We start from the raw sequence: 11,624 nt of genomic DNA on the forward strand, positions 1-11,624 counted from the left end.
AGGGGCACACGGGCTTGGGGTTCAGCTACTGTATCCTGTACTTAGCCCTGAAACTAAGGGCAAGTGACCAGCCACTCATCCCTGAGTAGCATTATGCAGGCAAAAAACTCCAACCACTTTCATGATGCAAACCCTTATATGCCACCTCCAATGACTCTCACCTAAAAGAAAAATGCTACCTTTTCATATCCTGTGCTGAACTGTTATAAGAGACAGGTATCCAGTAGCAAATACTGTATATCAGTATTGCTAGCTATGAAGAAATGTTAAGGAAATGATGCATGGATACAGTATTAGCTTATTCTGCATCATATAATACGTAACTGGCAATAAGCAGGCATAAATCTCTGTCTGATATGATCAAACAGATTACAATGCATTTATTCTCATCTGACAATGATCTGTACCTCCTCTTCTGCTTTGCTGATGGCCAAGAGTACTCTCAGATTGATGGGTAAATTTGACTAGTACTCATTCCTACCTAATAACTAAAGCTCATAGAATTCTGTGCACCAATACTTTAGTATGAGTTATCAGAGTGGTCCAGTTCCATCAGACAAAAACAACTGGGTACATACCTGTTGTAGTTGTGGCTGGGAGCGTCACCAATGACCTATCCACTCCAGCCAAGTCACGCGCTCCAGCAAAGAAAAGCACTGTGACTGACACCTCCCGCTCCGTCATCACACCTGCAGCAACAGTATCACTCAGTGGGTTAGTGGGGAATGATGTTTTGCTTAGACTGTACTGATAAATGACAGCTAAATAAACACAGACAGACAGTTTACTGACCATGGGTTACACTGCACACAAGATTACATTAAGGAATACAGAATAATACACAGATGAACAATGCCAACATATAGAAAACCACAGTACACATACTGTAATAATGTGTAGTCATCTCTCATTTCTGTGGTTTTGACTCTGCCAGTTAATTATTCACTGATGAGTAAACCCGCATGAAATACACTAATATAAGGTGTTTTTTCTTGTGGTTTTGTTACGTGGTTGGTGTGGCAATATCCACTCTAAACCATTTTTTGTCACAATATTATCTTCCATGTCTTCTATCTATCAATCTATTGCCAGACGCCATAATCCTATAAGGGGTGGCCATTTGACTTTGAGTTATTTGTTTTACAGGGAAGGGCTTAAAGTATTATAATACAATAAGAAAATCAACACAGTTAAGAACAATATTTTCACTTTGTTCTTCTACAGTCATGAATCTAATATGAGGTGCACATAAAACATTTACATGTACATTCATAATACAGTATATACTGTACAGTATTAGCACTACAGTACAGTACTTACACAAAAATGTAGCAGCATCAGTTAGCAGTACAAAAGTACACCCACAACACCATTCCTTAATGCAGAGTGAGAGAGAATGATGGGAGGGTGGATTACAAACCAGTGAATGGGTTGTGAATGACTCATCAGTTGTTTATGCCAACTCATGTCCTTTTGTGTGTTTTATCTCTAGACTGGATGTTAAGGTAAGGCTTACATGTTTTCTTTTCTTTTTTTTTTTTTTCCTGATGTCCTTTAGTGCTATAAAATCCTGAGTATACTGAAATAACAAATTATATCTACCTATCTAGTTACCCCTCTATAATCAGGTGCCTTTATTCCAGAAGGTGTGGATGACAAAATGCATCCATGTCACCTGTCCTCTGCCATCTGGCTAACCATCCTCAGACTTATACCACCTTCTTTCATATATCTCTCCACCCCACCCCTCCATTTCATCATCAGTTTTCCTCTACCTTGCTCCTCCTCTGCCTCAGTCCCACATAGTCTCTTAGTCAGTCTCTCAGACCCTATTCTCTCCACACAACCAAACCACCTTTGGTGTTTTTAACATCCAAGAATAACTACTTATTAAAATTTCATTACAAGCCCTGCAGTTGATGTGTAAGTTTCCCTCAGTTTGCAGTTGCAACTGTACTGTATTCTGAAGGCTGGACTACATTGGAATAGGTACCTTGATGATATGGTTTGGCTTTGTGGAGAATGGAGAATGTGAAACTGACTAGGAGAGTGAATCATGTATATGTGTAGGGAGACAGAAAAGGGGGATGATAGGGATGATGTGGATGATGTGAAGAGGTATATGAATGGGTGGGGGGGGTGCCAGTTGGAGAGGGGGAAACCTGATGGCTGAGGACAGGGTGACATGGAGGTGATCTGCCTGCAGCATCACCACAGCTGTACTTGCCGTACGTCCTAACCATAGTGAGTCTATGCAAAGAAAGTCAGTCTGAGGATGCACTTTTATGCTCTCAGGTTACTCAAGAAGCCTTACTGATCCACAGAAAGGCATTTTCAGAACACAAGCTAACCTACACAGATTATAACGTATCCTATTCAGACTGCACTAGCCTTCAGCTGTATTTAGCCATGAACAATGATAACTGCACTGTGCATCACAGACCAAAACACGTCCCCCCCTAGTTTGCCTTCTACCAACACTTTCCTGTGAATCAGTAAGAACTTCTAAATAAGCCAGGAGGACAATAACTCCAAATCAATAAGGTAAAAACAATGAAATTGAAAAAGACCTTTTTTTCCATACCGAATATAATTCATGTACACCTCCAACAGCACTATCATTCAGGTGAAGAGGATTCCTTCAGTTGAATAAAATCATCTATCAGCATGACTAAAAAAAAATTATGTAGAGTAGCTGAGTTATTCAATGTTGTCTGAAATAAGTTATCTACGGTAATATACACCTTTCCCTACAAGGTACAGAAATCCCTGGAACTATTTACTGTCCCTTATTGGTATGTAAACTTCTGATAATTTTTTTCCTTTACACTATAATCTAGATGAAACAAGCTCAGTATGACCTACAAATATTTTTTTGCCTTTTAAATATTAAGGTAGCTCTACACTTAGGCCACATGTAAGAATGTATATTATAGTAAAAATATTTTCTTGTGTTCCATACTGTGATCTCACACTGCCGTCCTCTAAATTTTTATACTACCTTATTTCAGAGCGAAGTTTACCATACTTTTTGTTTACATCACACTCGAACAGCTGAGTTCCACAAATTCTCTACAAAACTAAAATACAGAAAATGCAAGCGAGATAATAAAAATAAAATGTGTAATATCGTAGATTAACATAATAAACTACATTCTTTAAATAAACCAACCCATTTATCGGTTACATTAAACTAAAAAGAGATAAATTCGTCCATTAGTATGAATTTTTACTTACTACAATTACGTTAGATTAACAGATATATCTAATCTTATATTGAGCTCAAATTTTGATTTTTATAAGTTACTTTTTAGAACCACCGCGCAAGTCGCAATACCGCAGACGTCCTTCCTTCCCGTTCTTTCATCAAAACACCCTGTGAGTGGGGTTTGCGTCTGTTGTAGTTATTCCTATTCATCTTCTTTGCTCTGGTTCATCCCTTACTCATGTGTGGTGAGATTAGTGTTTTAAGGTGTATAAATGCAGGTGTACATAATTAATTGTGTTGAAATTGTATATTGAATTAGATATTGTAGGTACTCAGTTGTGCATGGGCTTGATGTCTAGGCGCCGTTGTAAACAAACCTGATCATGTTATGATGAACTGTCGTTTGTGTTTAATTAACATTTCTAGATGAAAAATAGTTACTGAATTTGTGTATAAGTTTACGTAGGCATGTTATTTCATGTTCGTTGCTCCGTGTAGTTTAAAGTTGACCAAAATGGGCAGGCCTGGCACGAGCCCGCAAGTAACTGCTTTGACTTGAAATAAATTGTCAGTGCATTGATGTAATGGCCTAGCGTCACTGTTTTGACGTAAAATTGATAGCTTATGATAAGCGATAGTTAACTTACTGGTGCTTAGTTTTTTGTTTCTGGTTAACAGCATCCACGGTGAAAATTTACTGGTTGTAGAGCACCCGCGACGGTAATGTAATATCGTATTTTTAACTTTCAGAAAGGTAACCTGACTCAAAGTAACAGCTTTATGAAGTTGTAGAAATGCATTGTTGTTGTCGTAGAATTTAATAGTGCATGTAAATCAAGGTTAATGGAAGCTACGATAGCCTGGCAGTACGTATCCTTAGTCTTGGTATTATTATACGGTAGTGAAAATGTAGGAGGGCTTTCATGGATTTAAGTTACAATTGTTGGAACATATCAGAACCTGTACGTCCATTTGCCATTTTTGGTTAGCTTACCCTTCTTCCAGAGATGTCTCATATCTAACCCCTCTAGTTGAGAGATCTCGTAGGATGAGTAAAAGTGGGGAGATAGCAGGAGTAGAATACAGAGTATGAAATTCGATTGGATTGCTGCTTTTCTTGTCCTGATTTGCCCCCCTTCTTTTTTCCCATAACATGTATGCTAAAACTGATCATTGGAGATAAACTTTAGTAATCCTTTTTCCCTAGAAGTCTTACTGTACCTTATCAGAAGTAGGGAGGGTATTGGTCACACAGGATTAACCCTCTTCATCCATTGATGTATTTTATTGCTTTAATCAAGATACCTTCAGATAATGTTATTCAGCTTGATATGTGGGGAAAGGGTTGTAACCTCTCCAGTTTGAAAACATTTTCGAAGCTGAATAAGTAGCACTGCTGAGATGAGGTAACAAAATGAAAGGTTTGTAAGAAGGGTCAACTTGCAGTCAGTACGGTATTATAGCATCTGATGAGAGCCTTTGAAGTTTCAGCTGCAAGTGTATTTATGTATTTATTTATTAGCTAATTTATTACAGTATATGTATATTTTTTTTTTACATAGTGTTCATCTGTCATAATCTAATAGTGCAGCCATTTAAAGAGCTGCATGGCACACAGTACAACCAACCCACAACAGGTATGCTCATAAGTTGAAATGGAATATCCTCCTGGATATAATTTTTTCATTTGCAGCACAATGGTGAAGGTGTACAAGCCTGGGCGTGTTGTTATTCTTCTCACCGGCAAGCAGGCCGGCAAGAAAGCCATCGTGGTTAAGAGCAACGATGATGGCACCCAGGACCGGCCATACGAGCATGCGCTGGTGGCGGGCATTGAACGCTACCCCCGCAAAGTTACAAAGAGCATGAGCAAAAGAAAGATTGCTAAGCGGTCCAAGATAAAGCCTTTTGTCAGGGTAAGTTCACTTCTAGCTTCAGTACTATCATTCAGTCTTTTTTCCACATTAGGAGACTTATGGTTAGGCTACTAAGTCTCGACATCATGTTGCTCTTCCCTGAACATGTGTAATTTGTTCAATAGTGTATTTTAAAGTTTATGATTAAAGGAAATTAAAAGTTGAAATCATTTTGCAGCCGGCCATACGATACGCAGTTCATGTATAATCTATACAGATACACTGTAATACAGTTCATGTATTAATATTTGTCTTTTTTTCTGTACTTTCTTTTTTGCTATCCTTATTTCGTTCTAGTAGTTCAGTTACTCTTTTATGAGCTGCCTAGCTTGGGCCAACTGGCCTACTGTTGTTGTCCTCTCTTCTTATGTTCTTGAAAGCAGAAAAAAATATACCATCCATCCATTCAGTAAAAAATTTACCGTATAACAGTGTCATCAACACAAGCCACAGGTAGCTGCGTCTAGTTGCATATTTACCACCGCATTTGAGTGATCTTGCATATCCTTGGATTGGGTTTACATAACATTACATATTGTATTTATTGTCATAATAACTCAAAGTCAAATGGCCACCCCTTACGAGATTATGGCATCTGGCAATATATAGATAGGTAAATAGAATTTGGGCTTTTTATTCTGTACTGTACTTTAGAAGTAATATACAGTACAGTATATACCATATACACCTGTGGCTATAGTACAATATACAGTATACAGTGCATAAGTTACGATGACCACTTAACATCCAGATCACGTAACATCCTATTGTTTTGAACATATGGATGCTAAGCAACACATGGCTGTAAATGTTTGTACAGTGACAGTTAATGCCATTTTTGGGCCCACAGGCCATGTGTTTTGGATATAACTGTAGTGGTAACTTAGAGGACGTAAATAATTCCTAAGTTATATATGATCATTGCTGTGCAAGAGCTTATCAATAAGCTGTTTTTTTGCACTGTAATTGGGACGCAGAGGATGATTGGCAACTTAATGTTTTGACACGTAGCAATCATCTACATTCATTGTTTGTTCTGTAATTAAAATATTTGAATACTGCACTTATTTCAGGACAGATTATTATTATACAGTATATATATTTTTTTAATTTATTTTTTTCATTGCCATGACTTGGATAAAATAATTGTATCTGGTCTTTAAGGAGTTACTACATTGTGAGGTGTAAGATTGGATGATTGAAGCTAGTTTCTAATGCCTTGAGTTTTAAAAACCTCTCGTGCTGAATGAAATCACCTTAAACCTGCAGCAGTTAACATTTAAAAGTGAATGGATTAATACTGCGTAATGTCTGCGTTGAACCCTGTGGTGATTGTATTTCAGATTGTGAACCTGGGTAATGCCTGTGTTGAACCATGAAATAATCTTATTTCAGATTGTGAACCTGAAGCACCTGATGCCCACGCGGTACACCGCTACTGACATTGTTTTTGACAAAGTGAAAATCAACAAGGAGACAATTAAGGATCCTGGCCGCAGAAAGAAGGTTCGCAGGATTGTGAGGCACAAGCTGGAAGAAAGGTAGTATGGCTAGTTTTTTTTTTAACTTGTCTTATATCTTTTAACCCTTTCAACTCAGTTGAATACAAGGTAGTTTGATTGGAGTGTTAATTTGACTTCTTACGAAGGAGGCTTATTGGTAGCTAACAAAAAATTTTTGCAGCCGTGACTCTTTGAAAGTTGGTTTGAAACAGGGATGTGTCATGTCTCCATGGTTGTTCAATCTGTACATGGATGGGGTAATAAAAGAGGTACAAGGTAGGGTAGTGGATGTTGGAGTGGCCCTGGTGAGAGAGGATAGTGTTTGGAAACTCCCTGTACTGTTGTTTGCAGATGATACTGTGTTGTTGAGTGAAGACGAAGGGGAGCTGCAAGGCTTGGTGGATGAGTTTGAGAGAGTGTGTAAGAAACGGAACCTAAAGGTGAATGTAGGGAAGAGTAAAGTGATGGTCTTTGAGAGAGGTGAAGTTAGTGAATGTACAGTGAGGTTGGATGGTGAGGAATTGGAAAATATGAGTACGTTTAAGTATTTGGGTAGTGTGATGAGTAAGGATGGAGGTTTGGAGGATGAAGTGCTTGAAAGGGTACAGCAGGGAAGAAAGGTTGCTGGTTCTTTGAAAGAAGTGATAAGAAACAGGGAAGTGAGCATGGAAGTGAAAAAGTTGCTACATGACAGTATTGTGATACCAACTCTAACGTACGGAAGTGAAGCTTGGACATTGTTGGAAGGACACAAGTCAAGAGTGAGAGCAGTGGAAATGAGTTATTTAAGAGGAGCCTGTGGAGTCACATGGAGAGACAGGCTGACGAATGAGGATGTAAAGGAGCGTTGTGGTGTTGATGTGGATGTGATAGGAAGCGTTATGAGGAACACACTGAGGTGGTTTGGCCATGTGGAGAGGATGGAGGGTGAAAGACTAACGAAGAGAGTGTATGTGAGTGAGGTGGAGGGGGGAAGAGGGAGGGGGAGGCCGAGGATGAGATGGAGGGATGGGGTGGAGAGGTATATGAGAGAGGGGGGTGTGAGTTGGGAGCAGGGCAGTGAAATGGCGGGGGACAGGGTGACTTGGAGGCGATTTGTTTGTGGCCACCCCAAATGGGATTGAGGCGTCTGGCAATAGATAGATAGATGGATAGACTTAGTACAGTACTAGTATTAAAAGTATGAATAACCTAGTTCCATCAGGTGAAAACAGCTATAGCACTGGTATCTGCAGTTAAATATATAACATTCAGAAGGGGGAGCAGGATGGCTCAGTAGTAGAATGCATGACTCAAGACTGCGAGGTCAAGAGTTAGCACCCCACCCAGGTAGCTGCCTTGCTGGGGGACGTAGCACTCTCTCATTGCCCTAGCAGGGCTATATGAACTAACTAGGTCTAGCTCGGGGGATTAATCCCTTATAGCATTCTGAATGTAAAATTCTCACAAATCATTGTACTGTAGTATATTTTCTATCTATCTATCTATCTATTGCCAGACGCCTCAATCCCGTTTGGGGTGGCCACAAACAGATCACCTCCAAGTCGCCCTGTCCCCCGCCATTTCACTGCCCTGCTCCCAACTCACACACCCCTCTCTCATATACCTCTCCACCCCATCCCTCTATCTCATCCTCGGCCTCCCCCTCCCTCTTCCCCCCTCCACCTCACTCACATACACCCTCTTCGTCAGTCTTTCACCCTCCATCCTCTCCACATTTTATATTTAAAAAAATCCGTTTCAGTTCAACCTCTTTTATCCTAGCATGAAGTTGGTGTTCACTACCTTCACCTGTAGGTTGTCAGTGCATTGGTCAGGGTGTTTGTAATAGGTTAATGGGATGCGCTTTATAATTACAGCATGTGGTATAATTTAGTCAGTTCTTAGTTTTTCATTTTTCCAAATCCTGCTCACCCCAGTGATGATGCAGGATAGTGGGTCATACATAGTAACCATGTGCTTTTATTGCAAGGTATTGGAAATATTGTCATCCTGTTCCCCTGAGTAAAATTGGCACTTTCCTTTCTTTATTTGTATGCTGCTGTATGTTAGATGTTAAGAAACTGTTTTCTTGTAGGGTTGGTTGAACATTACAAAAGATAACTTTAAAATAATCATCTGGCCTAATCATTGGAGCTCATTATTATTTTTGAAAACATGCATTAACAAAGATCTCTAAATAGGTAGGGGCGGTGATTTGACCCTTCAGTAGGAAGTGTGCTGCAGAAAGTTCTATCATCAAGCATACAGTACAGTGATTGATATTACAGAAGTGTTATGTTTTTTTATGTTGAGATTCATTGTATGTTGTCACAGATTGATATAAAACTATCAGATGGACTAATTTGTTGCATTTTCTTTTTCAGGTACAAGTCAGGCAAGAACCGTTGGCTCTTCCAGAAGCTCCGATTCTAAATAAACTGCTGATTCAATTTAGTTTCTTGTTTTCTTTAGTCCTTAGGTGTGTCTGAATTTTAATTGAATAATCTAGAGGTTTGGCCCTTGCTGCTGCTGTTGTTGACGTCTTCTCCCATCCAGGAGTCCTCATCTCGTATCAAGATGGCATCTATCCCCTCACCCGCTTTCTCGTTTTATTACTCATATTTATAAGTTCTCCTTGTTTCAGTGCTCTTTTCACAGCTTGTTTCTGTCTGTAAATAACTTTGTTTTAATACTTTTCCCCATTGAGGCTTTCCCTTGTATTTCTCATTTAGTCTGTATAAGCTTCACATAAGGATAAATGACGCTAATTTTCAGCTTTTTCGTGGTGCATATGACATTAAGTCTGGCTCATAACTTTTTCTTTAAACATTCTTTCTCATTCATGTTCTGATGAATATTGCTTTTGCCCTCTACAATTCAATTTCTCAACTTTTTGCACCATTGCATCTTTTGTCTTAACTTTCTTTTCTCAGGTTTTTATTTTGTCAGTACTTTAATTTTTTTTATCATCAACTTTTTTGCTCCTTTTCTTCTCCCCATCTTTTCGGAGATATCAGTTATGCTGTATTTCTGTTTAACACCTTGTTTCTCATGTATTTGCTTTTCTTCAGCATTTTTACATTTTTGCCTCAATAGCAACCTCTCCTCAGCTGTTCAGTTCAGCATAATATTCAAACTTTCTCAAGTGTATCTTGTGTTGCAGTTTATATTTCTTCTGTTTCATACAACAATGCACATGGTGTTTTGGTACTTTTAGTAGTTTTGTGAAAGATTGAGTTTGGATATTGTTTACTTTATTTTTTTCCAGATTTCTACTTCAAAAAGTGCTGGGGATACATGTGTTAATAGCTATAGATGAACTTTAATCTAGGTTTTTGTTGTCTTTAATGTGTAACATTTATGCATTAATTTGCTGCTACCCTTGCCTTATTTGCCCAACTTTCTACATCATTACTGTTTTTTTGTTGATTCATTTTTAGCCTTAAGTTTCTGAAGTACATATATTGTGTTTATTGTATCATATGTAGTATATTATTTTCTACAGCCATGACATCATCCTGGAATATCAGTGGGCCTACTTTCACCTATCTTCAGTTTAGCCATTACCATTCTGCTTATGAGTTGTTATTGAACTGATTTTAGCCCTTACCACAATCCCTGTCTTACCATTTCTTAGACGTAAGATGTGGATGTGATAGGAAGCATTAGGAGAAACACATTGAGGTGGTTTGGCCATGTGGAGAGGATGGGGAGTGAGAGACTGATGAGGAGAGTATGTGAGTGAGGTGGAGGGGGGGGAGGGAGGGAAGCCAAGGATGAGGTGGAGAGGAATATGGGAGAGGGGTGTGAGCTGGGAGTGGGACAGTGAACAGGGAAATGGCACGGGACAGGGTGACATGGAGGCGATCTGTTTGTGGTCACCCCTTACTGGATTAAGGCGTCTGGCAACAGATAGATAAGTATGACCACAGGGATAAGGGACTGAATAGGGAAGCTACCAGAGACTGTGCAGTGTGGAGAGCTGCTATTAGGTGATCAAGGCTGATGCGAGTAGGTTAGAGGAATGATTTGATGTGATGGTGTTGAGGAAATTAAGTACTGTTCTGTAATTTTTTTTTTTTTTTTTTTTTTTTTAAGAGTTCATTGTGAACTGAAAATGTTTAAAAATTCTGGGACCTTTTTTTTTTTCTTTTTTTTTTTTGGGGGGGAATGGCATTATGATCAGTATATCTGCTGTGTTTGTTGCAGGTGGTGAAAGGGATCATTACTAATTGGTTCATTTTCGTGCCTGCGGGGTCTGAAAGTTACTGTAGAATTATTAAGTAATTGCTGAACGGAAAAGTGACTCAGCTAGGTGATGTGATTGTGAGGCGAGATACTGTACTTCATTTGTAGGAAATTGTAAGTACTGTACCTTGATGCCGTGATGGATAGAAGAAAAGATAATGTGTGAAGTAAATGGAGAGTAGAGTGGCTTTGAGGGGTATGGAGGAAGTGGCTAGTGCTTTGAAGGGACAAAAAGACTACATGAAGATATGTGACCCACCTAATCTTTGGGTGTGATCTAGTATGGCATGGGCTTTACTGGTTAAGAATGAGCAGTGGAGATGGAACTGGTGAGTAATATGTGTACATTGCTAGGATATGAAATAGAGTACTGTATAGTGAAAATGGTTATGCCCAGTCTCCGCACTGGCTATGCCTGTGAGGTGGACCAAGGATACTGGGGGGGTTGAAAGTGGCCCATTTTAACGGGCGTGTTAATGTTCTCCATTTTTCATGTTTTCTTTTTCTGAAGATGGTGTGGTTAGAATGAGGTGAAGAAAGAAGTAAAGTTGTCCAAGGAAGGTCTTGCACTCACCTGGACCTTTGTGCCAAAGCAAATCACAGTTACAACAGAGGACTTGGAATCTTTAGTACAGAGGTAGGAGGAGGACTGCATGAATTTAGTCTGCATCGACGTGTGGGTGCGATGTTCGTGTGTTTGAGAGAAAGGACTAAATATGTAATCATTCAGGAATGTGTCTATGGATGGCTTAAGTTAGATGTGCAGAA

General features: G+C 39.2%; 1 protein-coding gene across 1 annotated transcript; it reads left to right on the forward strand.

Moving 5' to 3' along the window:
- Positions 1 to 3,343: 3,343 nt before the first annotated feature.
- RpL27 (ribosomal protein L27) lies at positions 3,344 to 9,062 on the forward strand. Its single transcript, XM_080271680.1, has 4 exons — positions 3,344 to 3,378; positions 4,902 to 5,124; positions 6,520 to 6,665; positions 8,993 to 9,062. Exons 2-4 carry the CDS (start codon positions 4,906 to 4,908, stop codon positions 9,039 to 9,041), a joined length of 414 nt encoding a protein of 137 aa, XP_080127806.1. The 5' UTR covers positions 3,344 to 3,378; positions 4,902 to 4,905; the 3' UTR covers positions 9,042 to 9,062.
- Positions 9,063 to 11,624: the final 2,562 nt, after the last annotated feature.

This window comes from Coenobita brevimanus, chromosome 47, assembly GCF_032717465.1.
Source record: "Coenobita brevimanus isolate Jiangsu-jjx chromosome 47, ASM3271746v2, whole genome shotgun sequence".
NCBI classification, from domain to species: Eukaryota; Metazoa; Arthropoda; class Malacostraca; order Decapoda; family Coenobitidae; genus Coenobita; species Coenobita brevimanus.